This window comes from Desmodus rotundus, chromosome 11 (assembly GCF_022682495.2).
Source record: "Desmodus rotundus isolate HL8 chromosome 11, HLdesRot8A.1, whole genome shotgun sequence".
NCBI classification, from domain to species: domain Eukaryota; kingdom Metazoa; phylum Chordata; class Mammalia; order Chiroptera; family Phyllostomidae; genus Desmodus; species Desmodus rotundus.
In genome coordinates this window covers 19,558,119-19,581,381 of record NC_071397.1, presented here as the reverse complement: position 1 = coordinate 19,581,381, position 23,263 = coordinate 19,558,119, and the positions used below count along the sequence as shown (strand labels likewise).

Below are 23,263 nucleotides of genomic sequence, written 5' to 3'. Positions count from 1 at the left end.
AAAAAAAAAGTGAGGAGAGGCTTAGGAACCTCTGGGACAACTTGAAAGGTTTTAACATCCTTATCATAGGGGTGTCAGAAGGAGAAGAGGAAGAGCAAGAAATTGAAAACTTTTATTTGAACAAATAATGAAGGAAAACTTCCCCAATCTGGCAAAGGAAATAGACTTCTAGGAAGTCCAGGAAGCTCAGAGTCCCAAAGAAGTTGCACCCAAGGAGCACACACCAAGGCACATCATCATTACATTAGCCAAGATTAAAGAGAAGGAGAGAATCCTAAAAGCAGCAAGAGGAAAGGAGACAGTTACCTACAAAGGAGTTCCCATAAGCCTATCAGCTGATTTCTCAAAAGAAACCTCGCAGGCAAGCAGGAATTGGAAAGAAGTATTCCAAGTCATGAAAGGCAAGGACCTCCATCCAAGATTGCTCTATCCAGCAAAACTATCATTCAGAATGGAAGGGCAGATGAAGTGCTTCCCAGATAAAGTCAAGTTAATGGAGTTCATCATCATCAAGTCCTTATTATATGAAGTGTTAAAGGGACTTATCTAAGAAAAAGAAGATAAAAGATATGAAATGGAAACAAATTCACAATTGTCAACAACTGAACCTAAAAAAATAAAAACAAACTAAGAAAACAACTAGAATAGGAACAGATTCACAGAAAGAGAGAACACATGGAGGATTATCAGTGAGGAGTGGGGAGAATGGGGGAAAAGGTACAGGGAATAAGAATCATAATAGACAGGGGGAATCATAATAGACACGTACAAAATAGACAGGGGGAGGTTAAGAATAGTGTGGGAAATGGAGAAGCCAAAGGACTTATATGTATGACCCATGGACATGAACTAAGGGGGATGAATGCTGGTGGGAGATGGGGTGCATGGCAGAGGGGAGGGAATAAAGGGAAGAAAAAAATATGGGACAACTATAACAGCATAATCAATAAAATATATTTTAAAAATTACATTTTAGAATTAATGGAATACAGTATTTCACTAAAATGAATTTTGGGGATATCCATGAATTTGATAAATCTAAATTGCATTATAAAATATTTTTCATAATGAATATTATTTTAAACTCAAGATAAGTGATTAATAAACCTTAAAATAACTGATAAACATTTACATGACAGAATCCTCAAATAAACCTTTCTTAAGGTCTTTGGCCTTTACATGATTAGTTGAAGCAAAAAAAATATGCCAATATCCCTGCATTCTGCTTAGATCTTTACCCTTTATCTTATTGAATGATCATTACAAGGAAGCAGCTGTCTTTTTTTGACAAGTGTTTACAAGATCTGGAGCTATGTTTTCAGGTAAGAATGACTGAGATTAAAGGAGGGAAGAGAGTTGACAGTTATTTTTTGACAAAGTCAAAGGAAAACAGTTTACCAAGAATCAGTGCCTTCAGAAAGTTATCATTAAACCTTTTAGTTCATTTGCCAGTGATTGAAGCAAGGTGACAAATGTGACAGGCTGAGCTGTCACGTGTTCTGAGCTATCACACACTGAGCTGCTCCTTCACACTAAATGTTTATTTTGATCTTTAAATTAATTTGCTATGTATGGAGTTTTATTCCTTTAAATAAAATTAAATAAAACAGCCTCTGATAGGAGTACCAGGCAAATGAATGAATATGAAGAATTACTCAAAAAAGAAGCAAAAGAAAAATTCAAAAATTATACAATTCAATGCTGGTTTTAAATGAAGCTCTTTCAACATTAACATCAATGTTACAAATAGTTTGACTCATGGAATTTATTTAGTATTCTCATTTTTTCCTCCATTTTCTTACTCTTGTCCAAAGAGGCCCCGTTGACTGTGGATATATATATTTTTTACTACACAAAACATAAATTCATTTTGAATATACAAGGAAATGTGCTAATGACCATAGTGAGGGAAAGAAACAGCCACAGTGCTGGATCGGAGCTGCGGTTCCCAGAAGCAGTTACCTGCAAAAGTCTAGTCTCAACTACCGGCTAGACCTGATGTTTTAACTAGCAAGCCAGATCATTCATACCTCTGCTCAAAATCCTCTGGTACTTCTCCGTCTGAGTAGGAGCCAAAACCCAAGTCGTCAGTGTCCCCCAAGGCCCTATGTGATCCGGGCCCCAGGCCCCTGCAGTTAACGCTCTGACCACTTCTCCCATTGCTCTCCCCTCGCACTTGCTGCCTTCATGGCTTCTTCAACAGGCCCCAGGCCTTTGCTACTCGACAGTGGCTGGTCTGTTTGGTGTCTCTCCTTTTGGATATCTCCTAAGAGAGGTTCATTACTCCCCTCACTTCCTCAACTTTGATAAGGGCTCTCTGCTGGGACCACCCCCTTTACATTGCTACCTTTCTGCCCACTCCCAACTCCCCAGTTATCCTGTTTTGCTATTGTTGCTGCTGCTACTCTCCAGAGCATTCATTACCTCATGATATAATACTCATGTTTTAAAATCTATTATCTGTCTCCTCCATTAGAATATAAGTTCTACAGGGCAGGCATTTTTGTTTCTTGTACTCTGATAAAAATTTTTTAATGAACAAATAAATGACTAACATTATCCCCCTTAGGTTCAGGAATGTACAGCTAGGAAGAGGAGACTATTTATGACATCATGGCACAGATGTGTGCCGGGGATATCCGAACTGTAATCAAGCCACTTCTGCCTCCTCATCGTCAGTGTAGGGCAGAAAGACTTATTCCGAAGTTTGAAGAGTCACTTTGTCAAAATTCTGTGACATTTAACAACCTTATATGATTATACCAAGAAGCAAATTAAAAAACTGGCATACAAGGCATGTTTATTAACCAAATTCCTTATTCATTAGTCTCATTTGAATACAAAATTTTAATAATGCTATTTCATGGTGACCGAATCCTGACATACTGATTTTTTTAATTCCAAACATGTTCTGCATTTGAATTTCAAAAAGGACACTACACATGTACCACAGATTCAAAAATACAAATTGTCTGGCTTTGTTTACATCACGTTGCAGAATGGTGGGGACTCCAGCTCAGGTAACGAGATCAAGTGTTAGGACTGCACTGTAACAAATAAGGTGCCGAAATAAGAAAGTAAGGTATGCGTGTTTTTACTCACCTGCATAATTCATCATCTCGGCAGCTGTGAATTACATTGAGGCAAGTAGGGGGTGGAACTGTGTTCACTGCACACGGCTCGCTGTGAAGAGCTTCTCTGGATTGCTGACAAGGTATGTCAGATGGAGCACAGTCACAGAAAGCCAACATCTGGGCAATATTAAAAGGCATATTTTGATAGAAGAACCGTATGGCGGCTTGGCAGTGTTTCACGTCACACAGATTTCCATTTGCTGAGCAAGCTTGAAGGTAAGCGGCCAACTGTGCGTTGCAGACCACATCCCCTACACAGGTCTCCGCCACTTCCAAACAAGACCGGGTCCCTTTCATTTCTGAAAGCAATGACATGCCCAGGTCGTGAACGTGTAAATATGAAGCTGTTCTTACAGAACCTGCAAAACACTGCGAGATGTCTATGAGCAACGTACAACTTTGCAGTAATGTTCTATTTGGGGCAAACATTACTTTTCTTTCTTTTTTACAGTTAATATGAGTTTACTGAGACCCAAAGAGTGGACTATTTGAATCATCTTTCATCTCTACTGGATACAAGGTATTACGATCCAGAAGAGATGGGAAGTGTGTAGGGCCAAAACGGAGCTGAAGGAAAAATCCTGAGTCCAAGTTTCTCAAATGTAAACAATAAATCTTCAGATATTTTATTTGAGCCGTATAGCTTATGATGAGTTCATTGGCTCATATCAAAATGATTCTTATTCTGTTGCACTTTGTATTTGGGGGGGAAATCTTGAATAAAGGCTCCGCGTAGTTGTTCACATTCTAGAAAACACAGGGGCATATGAATGCCCCCCACACCCACAAACATATATACAGAAACAGTCAGCCTGGAACAACTTAATTCATGTGATCAAAATATCCATAAAATTTAACCAAGATCTAGTCTTTGATTTTAATTGTAAAGTATTCCTCAGTGCAACATAAATTGATGACAAATGGGCAAATCAGTTGCTTTGATACTTTAGTGGAAGAAATGCAATGGTTTTGTTATATTTTGTAATATTCAAACTGTTTAAAAGCAAACAATTTATTTTGCATTGAAATATTTTTCAGAACTCTAGTAACTACATTTTAAATTATATTGTCCCATATTTACAATGCTGATCAAAATTATAAATTAGAAACATTACCATGATAGGGAAGAGTAGTTAGATTCCACTTGAATTTATTATCCTCTCTCATGTTATCTAGAAGGAAAACAAAGACTTCATTAGTGAACTGTTTTCTAAATTTAACAGGAGAATGTGGACTACATCCATAAATGAGTAATTAAGCAAAAATACATAGAGGCTCATAGAATACTTGTTTAACCCTTGATACTCAGAGTTACTGAGGTACAGATGAAGAAAAATAAAGCCCAGAAATATTATTCAGGTGAGTTAAACAGCCCTGCTGTGAGGGAGGATTCAGTTACTTGGAGGTTTAAACAAATGCTAATGACTAGGCCATGTGCACTGAAGTAAACAAAGGATCTGTCTGGGGAGAAAAAACAGAAGGAATAATGTCTGACCGGAAAAAAAAAAGAAAAAGAAAAAGACAACTCTTCCCAGTAGGGTCTTAGGTTGAAATGTTGAAATGCAATTTGAAGTCTAATTTCCACCTCTGATTATTTTAGCTTCTCAGAGTTCTTAGGAATTAAAATTATAGAATGGGAGAATCTTACTGATGGAAGTAAACTTGGTGGCCATGTAATTCTAAAACCTTTCATTCAAGAAGCATTGATATCAGGTGCCATATCAAAGACACAAATCTGTAGTCCCTGCCACGGAGCCTCCAAAGCCTGGCAGGAAATACAGACATATTATATATATACACATATATACATACACACATATGTATATAAAAATAATTTCATATGTATGTCATACGTATATATGTCGAAGACACACACACATACACACACAAAACATAAAACCAAAGTGATAGAGGAAATAATATGATCAGATTTTTATTTTTAAGTACAAATTCCATTTTCTCTTCAGTTATTGATTAACATATTGAGTTCTGTTATGGCATTAATATCCCTTGTGATACAATTTGTGCCTACTTGAGCTGTCTGTCCAAACTCCCTGGCTGTCCATCTACTGCACATATGTGAAGATACAATCACAAGAGAATTCTTTTTATACCTGAGCGTGTCACAGCCTTTTCAGACTGTTACTTTATTCCATCTATTCGCACTACACAGTTTCTCATTTCTCCACTTGCTGAGTCTTGGCTCAAAGATAATCTCTTCTGGAGTCCACTCTTCTGGGTCTCCAAGGAAGCCTGGAATGTTCCTTCCTCTCTGCTACTATCCCACATTGAATAAATCCCAATGGGCAAATTCCAAAGAGTCATATAACTTTTGTGACAGACAAAAGAGAGGGAGAAAAACATCGATGTGTGGTTGCCTCTCATGCACCCCTTACTGGTGACCTGGCCTGCAACCCAGGCATGCGCCCTGAGAATTGAATCAGCAACCCTTTGGTTTGCAGGCTGGTGCTCAATCCACTGAGCCACACCAGCCAGGACAAGAAATATTTATTAAATAAGCAAATAATCATAAATTACCACTTTTATCTCTATCTTTAATTTTTTTAATTCCCTAAAAACCAATAAGCTTCTTTGATGAGGGACAGGGAGTTTCTGTTTTGATTTGTTTTGGTTTTGCCCTGCCACACAGGACCTAGTATGTTGTACATGGCTCCTGAGTATTTGTTCAATGAATGAATAAATTTAACATTATGCTACAACTTTTAGCATTTGCCTCTTTCTTTATGTGGAGAGCAGGACCAATAAAATGGCATTGGTCCAATTAAGATAGCATAAAGTATATAAAACAAAGTGGAGTCACTTATGTCAACTAAAATGGCTGTCAGTCAGCCATGACACTTTGGTTCAAGAGGAAAATTACCTAACTCAGAGTAAACATATCTGACAAGGAGACGTATCTGCCCACGTGGTTAGAGCAGACGTGTCTGGCAAGGAGACACACTTGCACATGTGGTCAGAGCAGCCGTGTCTGCAGAGCGGGACCACCCACAGATAGGCTCCTGGGGAAATTCCACACTTGCCAGCAGGGATGTCAAGCAGAACAGCCATGTATCACCCATGGGCTTCTGAGCAAATTCCACACTTTGCATCAGAGGTGCCAAGACATTTATCAAAAAGACCCAGAAGGGTGGAGCACACCATTTTGAAGGCACTACTGAGGCAGGTTCCAGGCCACTGCTGAGACAGCCGAGCTCCACACACCACGATGCTGCTCCGCGCCATGCTGATCTCCCTTGGTATTGACCGCTGGAGGCTCTGCCCTGCTGGACTGAGGACTTCGTCTGCTCTGCTGCCCACCTGGCTCCAGAGATCCTTCCTTTCAAGACACTGACAACTCCTTTGCCCATGGTGCTGTCTCCCGGACCTGCTGACTGAGACTCTGGGTCTCGGGTTTGTTATCCTCTATTGATTGCTGTGTGTGTTACATTCCTCTTAGATTGTTAGAGTGTGAGTAGGATATTAATGCATGTTGATGCTCTACTTTGAGTGAACCTGCATTCAATAAAAGCTGAGCAAATAGCATAGTTACTGTGTGTGACTCGTCTATTCTTTGGTGCCGGGCTGCTCAGCAGGCAGCTAGCTGAGCAGTTGGTCGGCTAACCTATAGGAAAGGCTATATGACAAACAGATGCTTGTGACACTTTATAATCAGTTTTGGACATAGTCATAGAATTAAGTTTTTAAGTTTAAATTTCCTAGGAGAAACACAGAAAGAAATGACAGAGCTGGAAAAGGAAATTAATTATTCTTTAGTTAACTTATATTTGTGATTATAATTATACTCCTAAATTCTTTTGAATACCCACCAGAAACAATGTCCTGGTTGAATCCATCTTCATAGTCCTCACCGAAGGCTGGAACTTGGTTCATCTGAGCATCCTGTATGCAATTGTCTTCAAACAAACTCCTCCAAATTTCGATGCACTCTACTTTGGAAGGGTCCTGGCATTGACAATTCCACAAGATCGTTTCCTGCAGACCTTCAGTTAATGCTGCACACAGGTGGCTTCCATCAGGGGTCTTGCATTGTTCTGACTCCCTCCCACAGGTTTTCTTAACATTCTCATACAACAGAGTACAATGTTCAGATTCCTGGCAGATGCGAGCTGCTACAACACAGTCGCTCGTTTTTTCCACCGTTAGTGAGGTATCAGTCTGATGGAGCCTTTGTGTGATATTTGGTTCTGAAGCCAAATCTGAGGACAGTGCTGATACTTCTATTAATAAGTAAAATAAATGAAAAAAAATAATCCATTTACTTATAACTCTTTAGTAAGTTTTCTGAAAAGAATATAGGCACATCTTTTATAAATATGTCAATATCTATAATCTTTCAAATACTATTAAAGTTATATCCAGAGTGCTATCACAAATAATCTTCAATTGTTAAAAATTGAGAGGTAAAACAATTTTTCATAGTTTGTGCAACTACATAATGGTAACTTTAAAAATATTTGTCCTCATCATTTACTTTTGTCTTTTCATTATATTTTGATGATGCTTGGTAAAAGTCATGTGTAATTTAAAATACTTATAAGATAATCCATTATTCCTCTTGTATATATTTTTTATAAATCTCTTTTTTCTCCTAGAAATGTACTGATACTAATGTGTTTCTCAACTTTTTCATTATTTCCCCCTAACTTTGTTAGAGAGATTTTCCTTAATTCCCTTACTTTCTCATGAAAATTTAATTCTACAAATATACTGTATATCTGTTTAGGGACTATATGTATATGTGTGTGTGTGTATACATATACACACACATATATATGCATATCTGTGCTTGTTACATAATAATTTTAAATGGGCAAAATTTTAAAGGGACACTTTAGAGGTATTATAAGGAGATGGCACATAAGCACGTGAAAATAGGCTCAACATTATCATTTAAGTGCAAATTAAAACCATGCTGTGGGACCACTAAATATGTAATAGAATGAAAAAAATCAAGTGCTCTGAGGACGTGGAGTGACTAGAACTTCCATATATTGGTGGTTATCTCAAATTAGAAATAGTCTACGGAAGATTTTTTATAAAGTTAATCATAAACTTTATCTATGACCCAACAATTTCTTATCCAAGAAAAGTGAAAACTTACATTTGTACAAATCTTGCCCATAAATATATATAGCAGCTTTATCTATAATCTCTAAAAACCTGGAAACAATGCGAGTGACTTCCAATGGGTAAGCAAGCTGTGGTCTAACCCTGCACTGGAATGCCTCTCCTCAAAGGGAATACACTTATACATGAAATAATGATGGATCTCAACTGCATTATGTTAAGTAAAAGGAATCAAGCTCAAAAGGCTACATGTTTTATAATTCCCTTCCTATGAGATTCTGGACAAGGCAAAACTGTGGAACAGAACGTTGTTTAACGAGATCACCATGCATGATTGGAGGAGCTGGACAGTGGGAGCATTCAAGATGGATGAGGGGAGAATGTGTCTTGTAAGGCGGGAGAAAGCCGATTGTGAAAGAAGTCGTGATAACTCTATGCTAAGAGACACATTCCCAAGTTACCACTTTTCAGTGACAGTACATAGGGACAGTGAGGACCCCAAAATTGATTGTTCTAGAACTTTGATTTCACATGTTCCTTGGTAAATCTGTGTGTACCCTCACAGACGTAGGCAGCCTAGTTTGATTGCCATTGCTTCAGTGTTAGCCTGGCACCTTGAGGAGGCAATAAATAAATGCATATTAAATAATTAAATGCTCCTAGTCAAAGGCAAGTGTAATTCTATAAAAGTGGTTATATTTTGTTTTTTCTTGGGAGACTCAGTTTCTTAACAACAGAAATAATACCTTATTTGTCTTCTATCATTTCGTCTTGTGAAAAGCCACAGTGAGCCCCACAGATATATGATTTGAATGAGTGAATCTGTAATTCTAATGAATTATAATTGAATAAAGCTTGAAATTGTGCTGAGCAATTACAGACATGTTATGCACATACTGAGATCTACAACTCAAAGAATCTTAAATTATATGAAGAATTAATCAAATTATTATTTTAAAAATATTTTATTTATTTTTAGAGAGAGGGGAAGGGAGGGAGAAAAAGAGGGAGAGAAACATCAATGTGAGAGAAAAACATCGATCAGTTTCCTCTTGTACGCGCCCTGACTGGGGACCAAACCCACAACCCAGGCATGTGCCCTGACTGGGAATCGAACTGGTGACCTTTCTCTTTGCAGAATGATGCTCAACCAGCTAAGCCGCACCAGTCAGGGCTCAAATTATTAAAAAGTTAATAAAGTTACATAATGTGATTAAATTTTCTTTTTTATGACTTTAAATGTGTCATCTACCAATGTATTACCTGATTCATTGATGCATTTTTTTCCAAGCAGTTTGTTAACGGTGCAATAGAGGTCATCAGGGCAGAGACAAGCTTGAAATTGGAAATTGCGTTCCACTAAGGATTGGATACCCAGGTTACAGCTTGATGAATCCTTCATCTTGCAGGGGTTACCTGAAGTTCACAGTCAAATATATAGCACTCTAGATATTAATTTGAATATAATTTTGCCCAAAGTACTTTTAACACATTAACATGAATAATTCATTATTATAGTAAGATTTTCTGGGCTTGCTGCAGGATGTTCAAATAAGTAACTTCTAACAAAGATATGTTTTTACTGTGCTTTTCCTCTAGTATTTACTTTCTAAAATATATTTAAATTTTCCATATTTTAAAATAGCTTTAGAAAACAGAAAAACAATAATAGAATAGCTCTGTCCCAACTTAGAATGTCAATTTTTGCTCTTCATTAATAAGGAAGGCTGTCCTTATATGAGGTGACCAGAATGCTCTGTCACCTTAGTTCTGTTGCCACTTTAGCTACTTCATTAGCTATTTTGTCTTAACCTGTTCTTTTATGTTGCGCATCATACTGATTATAACAAGAGATGTGCAGGTGGGTCTAAAATTAGCATGGGAACTGAAGTAAGTAGTCCTGACACTTAGAAAACAATAAATATTAAATATGAGGCTTTTATAATTACCAGTAATTCATTTTTTTAAATGTAAAAAGCTACATTTATCTACCCAACAATTTTCTTTTTTGCAATTTTCTGAGTAAAACTACTTGAGATCATTTCATTTGTATATTTAAGAGCATTTCTATGTCTGCTTCATGCATGGGATAACTATGCAAATATTGTAGTTCGCTGCTATTTGTATCCTGAAATAAATATGAGCTAATCCATGACACAATGAAGGTGATGTTTTAAATTGCCCTGTAAAATGTAACAAGGAGCTTCATAATCAAAACAAATAACAGATTGTTTTTGTTACTATTCCCTACCCCTACTTAAAAACACTGTGTCACTTTCAGCAAATTATGCCTTCGACAATCTTTTCCTGAACAATAATAAGAATGGTTGCATTAGAGAGCTATAACCTTTTTTCACCTCTGTAAATTTACTTTAAAAAGTAAAATGTAGGATTATTTAAGGAAGAGTTTAATTATTATAAATATCTACTATTCTAAACACTGCAAAAAAATAAAACAAAAAACCAGGAGAAAATCAAATTTTAATACATGTGCATGGAGAATTCCAAAGCATGAAAATTCCAAAGACATTGAGCTAAAAGGAGGTATATACATTATTTTTGTTTTTTCCCACTTTTTTGTACTATGCACTTTATTTTTTAAAATGTAATCTTTATTAAGAATGTTTGGATTAGAGAGCTATAACTTTCTTTGGAAAATGAACAGTCCATGTACTTCCGTCATGGGCAGGGAAGAGAAGGAAATCTTTCTCCCTTCTGCAGCCTGTGTGATTCCCGGAGCTCTGCTGGCCGGGATGGCAAACACTGGCATTGTTGGGACTCCAGGTTGCTGCCTCTTAACCCTACACTCTCCTCCACTTGACATCTATCTTTTGGGAGATAGAAGAAGCATGTGCCAATAGGCAAGACTTATTGGCTGTACAGAATGTACTCTTCATGAAATGAATGGAGAAGTAAAATGAGTCATGAAGAATATATTTTTATTTTCCCTTTTGGAGTTCTTTTATTAAATATTCCAAAAAGTTGATCAGGTTATATTATATTATAATATTTGATATACAGGATGGTAAAATTATCATTATGTTAGAATATGATTTTTTTGGAAAAGCTTTGTCATAATACTATTGGGACAATGTCCCATTATATAATCAATCAGTTTATCTACTTCTAGTAAATGGAGTCTTCCTATAATGCCTCATTCGATATCCATTCAGCTACATGATGTATTTAGAATGTATTTTTTTCCTTTTAAATAAGTTACAGTGACTCTCTAATCTTCACATTCTCTACCCTTTGGGCCTCCCCTCAAATGTTTGGAATGTACAACAAGTTAAAAACAACAATATATTTTAACTTGTTCTTGACACAGTTGGAATGCAAAATAGTGGACACTATATGTTGTGAGAATATAGAATGTGTATGATATACATTCAAATAAATAATAATGCCTTTGATCATCACAAAGTTTATTTTTACTATTTTATCATTAACATATTAACATATAAGCAAAAGAACACTTTATTTGAAAAATTGTGGGTCTGCCCCAATTACCGTTTGGGTCAGTTTCCTGTCTCTGTGGGCATGTTCCAAAGTTTAAATGCATTTTTTGACTCTTGGCCAAAATTTAGAAAATTCTGTGAATATCATTTTGTACTTGTATAAATATATGACAGAGAAAAAAAAAGAAAAATTGTGGTCATGCTTCTGAGAAGCACACATAGAATGGTAGCATTATACATAATGAGATAAGCAAAAAGTAGGCGGAGATCTTGCAGAAAGCTGCCCACGTTGTCAATGCATTAGGGCCCTTGAGTAATTCAAGAATACCGTTTTGTAACTGTAATTCCCTAATAAGCAACTGCAGGTGCATCACTCAAATATCACATCTGAGTAAATGGCAAAACTAACTTAGACCCTCAAACAGTGAAAGAAAATATTGAATGCTATTCTTATCTCAGTAAAAGGAAATCATTTAAATGTACTTTAAACAATGTGTTTTACCTGCAACGTGGCAGGCATCTTCCATGCTTCTCCATGTGCGTTTGCATCCATTCTCACCACTCAGGCATTGCTCCCTTAAATATGTGCAGTCCGTGGTCTGGGAAGCGGACTCATTCTCTGAGCACAGCCCCATAGCTTCAATAGCAACGGTAGCAGAACAACAAAAACAGGTTTGCCATATTGCAGTTATTTACCTCAGATCTAAGTTATTAATGTTCAAGAGCATAATTACAGAAAATAAAATGTGACAAGATCATTACAAGGCTGGAATGGATCTTAACCTCCCCTGTAGCTTTAGATCTATATTTCTCCTCCATAAGATTCTTAAAGAATAATCTGCATTTGTTTTCTTTCTTACTATGTATTTCTCAACTTATAATTTATTTTTATGACTACTACTCCATTGAAACTGCTATTTAAACTACCCTCATCAGTTTCATAACATCAGATTTAACAGTTTTAAGACTTTACCTTGCCCACTTTTATCACTGGGCACTTTGTTGTCATTTTGTTCTCCCATCTCCCCTTCCCTTTGGTAATACTCTCCTCTCATTCTCTTGATACTTATTGATTTGACATTCTGACCACTCAGAATTTTTCCAAGGATCCTCTTATTCTTCTGTTAATGTATATTTTTAGCTTAGGTCCTGTCCTCATACTTTTCCCAATCTCATTGTACACATTCTCTATGGATAATTCCATGTACACTCATGTTGGGATTGATGATTCTCAAATGTATAATTCCTTGCCTTATATTTTGTATTCCAGTCATAGATGCTAACTGTTATCCCAACATAAATGTTCCCAACACACTTCCCGACTTTAATGTCTTTAATATCGTCCTCATAGGTACACTCCCTGATGGACCACCCTACTTCCTCAGCAATTCCACCATTCATATAGGTGCCCAAATTAGAACACTTGAATTTGTGATAGACTCCTTTCTATCCTGAACTTCACTCTTCCATATCCATTCTTGCATATTTCACTGACTCTCATTTAGAATATTTGACAAACTCATTAGTTAATCTGTCTGCCTCCAGTTTTATCTATTCAGAAAGATTCTTTATGTGCCCTAAACTGTCTAATGCAATGTTCAAGTGCTGTCACTTGTCTGCTTTATCCTTTGGATAGTCCCTCCTAGCAAGACTCCCATGCTTCATCATGTGCAACCTGGAGGTCCTCAAGCATTTGTGGTTTTCCAAATGCTCCAGGCTGTCTTGTACCTCTGAGCTATTTGCTGTATAGTCATGGGCTGGCACTCCTTTTCTTTTTCCTCTGGAATAACCCTTTTTTCTTCAACAAAATAATTACCTCTTTTATGGAATCTTTCCCTTAATTCAATACCCCCTTTTCCTACATCCAAATTGAATTGAACACCCTTCATTTGTTTCACTCCAATCTTGGAAATTCCCCAGCTATGGCATTTATTGTTCTGTAATAAAAGGATGCATTTTTGTGCTCATCTCCATGATTGGGTTTTAGGGTTTTACTGTGCAGGCATTAGGGGCAATTAATAATTGTATCTTCCTCATTAAAAACAATGATGCATTATATTGGGTTGGATAAAATTTCATTTAGTTTTTTTCCCCATACAATAAAAGACTTTTTTTTTATTTTCACCAATAATTTTATTGATTTAAATATTTTGTGTATGTTGGCTATATCCCACATAGTATAATGTTGATTGTTCTCATTTAATGTTTCAATTTGATCGCTATCAACTTCAGCTGCTCTGCCCAACCATGGAGAATTGTCCAGCAAGAAATCTCCAACACAAAAATTTGCAAACCACTTTCGACCTGTTTGATCAGTCACAGCACCTTCTCCATACACTGCACAAATATTTTTATGTGTTTCAGTTGCATTTTTACCTTTCTTGAATTAATAAAGCATAATATGCCAAAAATGTTGTATATTTACTTCCATCTTCAATATTAAAATGACAACACAAAAATTCACAGATTTTGATAAGTTTTTATTAATGCAGATTGATATGACAGCTGTTACAATAACATCCAACAAAATTGTTTTCAATAAAGTTTAAGATAACTAAGTGTTACTAAAGCCATCTTATGGGGAAAGAAACAAACGATATTTTAGCCAACCCAATAGATATCTAATAAATGAATGTTAACTTATACCAACTTGAATAGTTGTTTATAGATGAGTTATATATAAATAACTGATAACATTCAAATAAAATAACACCTTCCAGATATTTGCAAGTTATTTTGGGTAGAAGAGGAAAGGTTCCAGCAAGTTTTCCAAAAATATCAAGAAAGTAGCAATGTTAATTTAGTATATTGTAAAATTACTCAAATTGATTCTGTAAGCATGCGATCTAACACTTGCTTAATCAATCCATAGAAAAATATGAAGTTTTAGAAAGACCTGTAGAGATAATATATTAACTATAATCAAGAGATGCTTGGCTATATCTTAACCAGATCCAAATTACTCTAGTTTTTAAACAGGTGATATTATCAATCCTCTGTGACAATACGGAGTTATAGGCTTCAAGCAAACCCTTAAAATCTTTTCTTTATCTTACCTCTTCCCAAACCTGTTCTCATAAAGAGAATTCAAGACACCTGGTTAGATCACATGTACTACTTGCTGGGTCACCACATTTGAGGGTTAGGGCCATGGATGTTACTCGGTCTCATTTTTCTTATTGACGGCTGGAGCAGAAATGGACATATCAGTTTTTTTTTTAATGTGTTCATTGATAACCTCACCTGGCCAAACCTCTGTCCTGGGTTAGAAAGCTTAGAGAAAAATAAAGTGAGCCCCTTGGATTCTGGCTCAAGTTTACTTGTTTAAATCCAGCTTGCCAACCACCCTGCAGCAGGAATTTTATGTCAGAAATTCATTTTTTAAAATGGAATTTTATTTGCCATTGATCTTTATATCATGTTAGCTCCCCCAGCAACTTACAGGTGATGGTCCCCTAGATACATCATCAAAAGCTCATCAGTACTTCAATGTAATAATTATTAATGAATTTTACCTATTACCTTTCTATAATCTCATATTTAAATGTTTAGGTTGAACAATTCACTTGATTGTTTATTTTACACGATTTTTCATCCACTCAGATGAAATACTGAACCAACTAGAAAAATCCTCTCAGTGTTCTGGCCCAAATGACTTTAACTTCAGCATTCCAAAATCTCATTCATTACTAACCATAATTCATGAATGTGTATTTAATCCAGGAGTTTTCAAGGATTCTCTTGAAATGATCAGTGAAAAACAGGTTCTATTTTTAAAATAAACAAGAGGGATGGGACTGAAGATGGCAGCCCAGTAGGTGGAAGCTGAGCCCATCCACTTGTGCCCCCATAACGGATTTTTTGCTGATCTTCCGAAAAGTGACCTGCACAATCAATGCAATCTCAGCTGATAGGAATTTTTGAAGCCCAGGAGTACAGAGGATGCTTTGCACCCTCCTTTGTGTTTTTGAAGGAGGTGGAGGATGTGAAGAACTGGCCCAGGGTTTGGTGATGCAGTGCCACACCAGCCAGGGGCAAGACTCTTTTAAAAGAGGAGGTGAGGTGAGACTCTGACTCACCAGGAACCCGATGCTCACAGGTGCACAAGTGCCCATGGCTCTGGCAACAAAGAAACCAGAGTGAAAGTACAGTGTGGTCCCACCCAGTCCTGCTTCACAGGAAGAGCAGAAAGTGTCATGCTGAAGGGACTGTGGGACCCAGACCAGCACGGCTGGTGAGCAGGGACTGTGTAGTGTAGAAAGTTAAGGCCTGAGTCCCCTAGGAGAGCAGCAGGCTGGGGACTGGATGGCCAGGAGCTGACCGCCTGAGATTCATTGCAGCCAGGCAGGTCCCCTCATAGGCAGTACCCAACCCCCACTGGTGGGATTGCAGGCTCTGCAGATCAGTGAATTAGGTCCCAACTTGGCACACATGGGAAAGAAGGAGGAGAAAGGGGAAAGAAGGAGGAGGAGTTCCCTCTTTGAACTTCCATCAGACACTGCACACTACACTGGTTCCTCAGGCCCTGATCCACTGAAACCAGCAGGGCAGAGACGTTAGTGGCAACAAGGGGTGTTCAGGGCCCCACCCAGTCTCAGTTCTTAGAGCTGCCTTCAGAGCCAAACAGAAAACAGCTGCCCCTTTTACACAGATCAGCCCCTCACAGGAAAGGGACAGCTAATTCAGCAGAAACTATACATTATTGGCAATAATCTGGGACAGACCAAGATGTGTGGTGAGCGTATGGGGGAATACTCCCTGAAGACTAAACAGAGGCCCCTGGGAGTGACCCAGAGTTTCTACCCTCCCAGTAGCACCACAGGTCCCCTCTGGACTCAGGTGGAGATGGTACTGGCAGTGCTCTCAGCCATTAGATGAACCACTCCTGGTCTTATGCTGATGGAAAGCCAGCAGGGCAGAACGGTGGGGACCAGTCAAGCCTGAAGGAGACAGCCATAGACTGTGGGTTGCTTGTAGTCTTGAACAAGCTGCCTAGGGCTAGACTAGGACACTATCTGATGTTACCAGAGGTGGGTCCAGAAAGAGAAGACAGTAGCAAACACTAGACTCTGTTTTGACAAATTCCACCACAGTCTTCATCATTTGCATTATTTTTTCTCCTGCATAGCTCTTAAAAATTTTAACTTTTTCTTCTATTTCTTTCCTATTATTTCACTATTTTTAATTTTAGTTTATTTTAAATCTCATATTTTACTCCTCCCTTCTCTTACTCCATTTTGTGTTCTTTCTGCTTATTTTTATTTCAAATCCTACTTTTTCTCTTTCTACATCTTGTTTCTATTACTAACTCTTATTATTTCTCCTCCCTCCAGCCTATAAAATCTATTTTTCTATTCATTAGTCATCTCATATTCTTTTTCCTGTTCTTATTATATTCTTGTTCTCTCTCAACATTTGATATTTATTAATCTTTGCTTGTTGGTTGTTGATATGGTGGTTGTTGTATTTCTTTGATTTTATTCCTAGGTGGTTACTATTTTTGTATTTCAAATCTCAAATTTTACTGTTTCCCTCTCCTACTCCATTTTGCCTTCCTCCTGCCCTTCCTTTTTCCCCCTCTCTGTCTCTCTCTTTTTTATTGTTGTTCAAATACAGCTGTCTCCATCTTTCTCCCACTACTTCCCATCGTTCCCAGGCATCCCCGACTCCCACTTTTGATCCTGCTCTTTCTTTCTTTTTATTTTAAATTTTACTTTTTCCCTCTGTTAGCCTGGTTTTCATACCGCACTCTTATTATTTCTTCCCCTCTATCCTCTCAAAATAATTTTTCTTTCCTTTAGATATCTCATAACTTTTTCTTTCTTTTTTCCTTCTTATTCCCTTTACACCTGTATTAATCTTTGCCCATTTGTTGTTGATATTGCTGTGGTGGATGTTTTTCTTCAATTGTGTTCTTATTTTTTCACTATTTAAAAAATCTTTTTTTTTAAATTTTTATTGTTATTCAATTACAGTTGTATGTCTTTTCTCCCCATCCCTCCACCCCCCCCCCCAGCTGAACCCACTTTCCTCCCCAATCTCCACCCTCCCCCTTGATTTTGTCTATGTGTCCTTTATAGTAGTTCCTGTAATCCCCTCTCCTCACTGTCCCTTCCCCACTCCCCCCTGGCTATTGTTAGATTGTTCTTAAACAGACTATGGTCTTCCCATTTCTTATTCTATTTTGCCCACTTCCATCCTTATTAATTTACAATGTAAATTTTCTTTTCTTTCTTTCTCCACCTTGTTACTATTCCTTACTTTTATTTCTCTACCCTCTCAAAATCACTTTCCTTTCTGTTAGTCATCTCATATTCATTTTTTCTTTCTTAATATAGTATGAATCTCTTTCTACTTATATTAATATTTGCTTATTTGTTGTTGATAGTGTGGTTGTGGGTAGGGGATATAGTTATGGGTATGAGTTTTGTTTCCTGAGTTGTTTTGTTTTGTTGTTCTGGCAACACCTGTACAGCAGCATACAAGATGTGGTGGGTGGTATGACTCTTAGCCAGACAGCCGAAGGAAGAATCCACCAAAGAAGGACCCAACAACAACTAAAACCTAATTACAATAAAAGAGCCCACATGAATGGTATAAAGGGCATCCCAAGAACATCCAGCTCAGGAGATTAAGAAGACTTAATCTCCTTAATTAAGGGCACCACTGAGTCCCACAGGTCTCCTACCACAGAAGGAAACCACACAAAGACAGGGAGTAAAAGTAGATCAGTCTAATATGCAGAAACAAACAAGAAGAGTCACCTAAAGTGGGGAGGCAAAGAAACAACCCCCAAACAAAAGGAAAGGAGAAATCCTCAGAAAGAGTTCTAAATGAAATGGAGGCAAGCAATCTGTCAGACACAGTGTTCAAAATAATGGTTATAAAAATGTTCGGGAGCTCAGTGGGAACTATAAAAAATTCTGTGGAAGCGACAAGTAACTTATTGGGAACTACATCGGCATGAAAAAGGACACAGAAACCATGAATTACAACCAGGATAAAACAAAGAATACAATATCTGAAATGAAGAATACACTAGAAGAAATTAAAAGTAGGCTAGATGAAGTAGAGGATTGAATCAGTGAGTAGGAGGACAAGGTAGAAAAAAACACCCAGACAGAGCAACGACATGAGAAAAGACTCAGAAAGAACAAAGATGGTTTAAGGTAGCTGCAGGACAACATGAAACATAATATTCATATTATAGGGATACCAGAAGGAGAAGAAAAGGAGCAAGGGATAGAAAACCTGTTTGAAGAAGTAATGACAGAAAAATTCCCTAACTTGGTAAGGGAAAAAGTCACACAAATCCAGGAAGTATAGAAGGTTCCAATTAAGATGAATCCACAGAGGCCCACTCCAGGACATTTCCTAATTAAATTGGCAAAATTTAAAGACAAAGAGAGGATCTTAAATTCAGTAAGGGAGAAACAGCTAGTAACATACTAGGGGGTTCCAATAAGGCTATCAGCTAATTTCTCAACAGAAACACTACAAGTCAGAAGGGAATGGCACAAAACATTCCAATTAATGAAAAGCAAAGGCCTGCAACCAAGACTACTCTATCCAGCAAGGCTCTCAGTTAAAAGGGAATGTGAAATAAGGAGCTTCCCTGACAAAACAAACAAACAAACAATAAAACTAAAAGAATATCTCCAGCATTGCAAGAGATGTTAAAAATACTACTTTAAGAAGATGAAGGGCAAGAGAGAGAGAGAGGGGAACATAGGTACAAAGGTAAAAAATGGCAATGAATAAGTACCTATCAATTATAACCTTAAATGTAAATGGAATAAATGCTCCCATCAAAAGGTATAGGTAACTGAGTGTATAAGAAAACAGGACCTGCACATATGCAGTCTACAAGAGACCCATCTGAGCAAAAGATTTCTACACAGGCTAAAAGTGAAGGGATGGAAAAAACAGATGTGAAAAAATAATCTGGGGTAGCAATATTTATATCAGACAAAACAGACTTCAAAACAAAGCCCACAACAAGAGACAAAGAAGGTCACTACATAATACTTAAGGGAGTAACCCAACAAGAGGATATAACCCTTGTAAACATATATGCACCCAATATAGGAGCAACTAAATACATCAGGAAGATCTTGCAGGACTTCAAGAAAGATATCAACAGCAACACAGTCATCACAGGGGATTTTAAATCTCCACTGTCAACAGTGGATAGATCTTCCAAACAAAAAAATCATAAGAATATTGTGGCATTGAAACACACTCTAGATCAAATGGATTTGATTGATACATACATAATATTTCACCCCAAAGAAGCAAAATACACATTCCTTTCAAACATACTTGGAACATTTTCAAAGATAGACCACATTATAGGACACAAAACAAGCCTAAACAAATTAAAGAGAATTGAAATCAGATCAGGCATCTTCTTAGATAATAATGGCTTGTAACTAGAAACTTTTCCTTTTTCCTCAAGGAAAAAACTCAAAAACATTCAAATACATGCAGACTGAATAACATGCTATTAAACAATGAATGGGTTAACAATGGGATCAAAGAAGAAATAAAAAATGATCTAGTAACAAATGAAAATGAACACACAACAACCCAAAACCTTTGGGACACGGTGAAGGCAGTTCTGAAAAGCAAGTTCATAAGCAATACATGCCTCCCTAAAGAAGATAGAAAAATCTCAAATAAATAACCTAACCCTATGTAACAAGAACTAGGAGAACAACAATAATCAAAGCCCCAAAAAGTAGAAAGTAGAAGGAAGGAGAAAGTAGAAGGAAGGAAATAATCAAGATCAGAGCAGAAGTAAATGACAGAAACCAAAAAAAAAAAAAAATCAAAAGATCAATGAATCTAGGAGCTGGTTCTTTGAAAAGATAAATAAAATTAACAAACCTTTAACCAGACTCATAAAGAAAAAAAGAGACAGGACTCAAATAAATAAAATCAGAAATGAAAGGGGAGCAGTTACAATAGAATACCACAGAAATACAAAGGATTTTAAGACATTTCTATGAACAACTATATACAAAGCAATTGGACACCATGGGAAAACAGACAAATTTTTAGAAACATACAATCTTCCAAAATTGAATCAGGAAGAAGCAGAAAGCCTGAACACCAATAACAACTACTGAAACTGAAGCAGTAATAAAAAAGTGCATGGCACACAAAAGATGGCTTCACAGTACAATTTTATCAAACATTCTGAGAAGAACTAACTCCTATTCCTACTATTTCAAAAAATTCTAGAAGAGGGTGGACTCCCAAACTCTATTTACCAGGCCAGTATAATCCTAACTCCAAAACCAGGTAAAGACACAACAAAGAAAGAAAACCACAGGCCAAAATCTCTGATGAACATAGATGATAAAATCCTCAACAAAATATTGACACTCTGGATCCAGCAATACATTAAAAACATCATACCCCATGATCAAGTAGGATGTATCACAGGGATGTAAGGATGGTACAATATTCACAAATCAATAAACATAATACATCACATAAACAAAATGAAGGATAAAGTCACATGATCATATCAAAAGATATTGGAAAAGCATTTGACAAAACCCAACACCCACTTATGATAAAAACTCTCAGCAAAGTGGGAATAGAGGGAGCATACTTCAACATAATAAAGTCCATATATAAGAAACCTATGGCTAACATCATACTCAATGGTAAAAATCTAAAAGTTCCCCTAAGATCAGGAACAAGGCAAGGGTCTCTGCTTCATTACTCTTATTCAACATAGTACTGGGAGTTCTAGCCACAGCAATTAGACCATACAAAGAAATAAAATGCACCAAAACTGGAAAAGAGGAAGTAAAACTGCCACTATTTGCATACAACATGATAGTGTACATAGAAAATCTTATAGTCTTCACCAAAAAACTACTGAACTTCATAAGTGAATTTGGCAAAATAGTGGAATACAAAGTCAATATTCAGAAACTGAAGACATTTTTGTACACCAACAGTGAAATATCAGAAACAGAAACTAGGAAAAAAGCTCCCATTTGCTATTGTAACAAGAAAAATATAGTACCTAGGAATAAACTTAACGAAGGAGGTAAAAGAATTGTACTTGGAAAACTACAGAACACTGAAGAAAGAAATTAAGGAAGATACAAATAAATAGAAGCATATGCCATGTTCATGGATTGGAAGAATTAACATCATGAAAATGTCCATAATAGCCAAAGCCATATATAGATTCAATGCAGTTCCTATTAAAATACCAATGGCATGTTTCACAGATTTAGAACAAATATTTCAAAAATCTATATGGAACTGCAAAAGACCCAAAATATCCTCAGCAATTTTGAGAAAGAACAAAATAGGAGGGATCATAATTCCTAATATCAAGCTATATTACAAGGCCACTGTAATCAAAACAGTCTGGTACTGGCATAAGAACAGACACATAGATCAATGGAACAGAATAGAGAGCCCAGAAATGAACCCATGTCTCTATGGTCAATTAATATTTGACAAAGGGGGCAGAATCATAAAATGGAGTAGAAATAGCCTTTTCAACAAGGGTGTTGGGAGATCTGGACAGCTACATGCAAAAAAATAAAAAAGAAAGAAGAAAGAAAGAAAGAAAGAAAGAAAGAAAGAAAGAAAGAAAGAAAGAAAGAAAGAAAGAAAGAAAGGAAGAAAGAAAGAAAGAAAGGAATTAGATCACCAAGATACACCATACATCAGAGTAAACTCAAAATTAATAAAAAACTTAAATAGAAGTCATGACACCATAAAAGCCCTAGAGGAAAATATAGGCAATAAAATTTCAGATATCCCAAGTAGCAATATTTTTGCCAAAATAACTCCTAGGACAAGGGAAATAAGGGAAAAAATAAACAAATGGAACTACATGAAATTAAAATCTTTCTGCATAGCTAAAGAAACCATCATCAAAATGAAAAGGGAACCGACTGTATGGGATAACATATTTGCCAATGATATATTGGACAAGGGTTTGATCTCCAAAATATATAAATAACTCATTTGACTCAACACCAGGAAGACCAACAGTCCAATTAAAAAATGGGCAAAGGACCTGAATAGACACTTCCCCAGGAGGACATGCATATATCTCAGAGACATATGAAAAGATGCTCATCACTAGTCATCAGAAAGATGCAAATTAAAACCACAATAAGATACCACCTCACACCTCTCAGAATGGCCGTTATTAATAAATCAACAAACAACAGGTGCTGGTGAGGATGTGGAGAAAAGGGAACCCTAGTGCACTGTTATTGGGAATGCAGACTGGTGCAGCCACTGTGGAAAACAGTATGGAGTTTCCTCAAAAAATTAAAAATAGAACTGCCCTTTGACCCACCAATTCCACTGCTGGGAATACACCCTAAGAACCCTGAAACACCAATTCAAAAGAACTTAGGCATCCCTATATTCATAGCAGGGCTATTTTCAAGATAGAGAATGTTACACATAATAGTCACTCTCTTAAAATGTAAAAGGCTCACTAGTACCTTAACTACTCTTTTAACAATTCACTATGCCCCCCATTTCTTTGGACTTCCCCAAATCACAAGGCCTGTTTAGATAATGTTAAAA

The 23,263-nt window shown here is 36.8% G+C and overlaps 1 protein-coding gene across 1 annotated transcript in view; it reads right to left on the bottom strand.

The window, feature by feature from the left end:
* The window catches only part of GFRAL (GDNF family receptor alpha like), a 77,119-nt gene that overhangs the window by 43,614 nt on the left and 10,242 nt on the right, over positions 1 to 23,263 (bottom strand). The window contains exons 2-7 of the mRNA XM_053914093.2: positions 20,246 to 20,334; positions 12,190 to 12,317; positions 11,733 to 11,748; positions 9,486 to 9,638; positions 4,250 to 4,306; positions 3,103 to 3,433 (exon numbers count right to left, since the gene is read on the bottom strand). Coding sequence (XP_053770068.2) covers positions 3,103 to 3,433; positions 4,250 to 4,306; positions 9,486 to 9,638; positions 11,733 to 11,748; positions 12,190 to 12,317; positions 20,246 to 20,334 — 774 coding nt within the window. The remainder of the gene's footprint in view (positions 1 to 3,102; positions 3,434 to 4,249; positions 4,307 to 9,485; positions 9,639 to 11,732; positions 11,749 to 12,189; positions 12,318 to 20,245; positions 20,335 to 23,263) is intronic.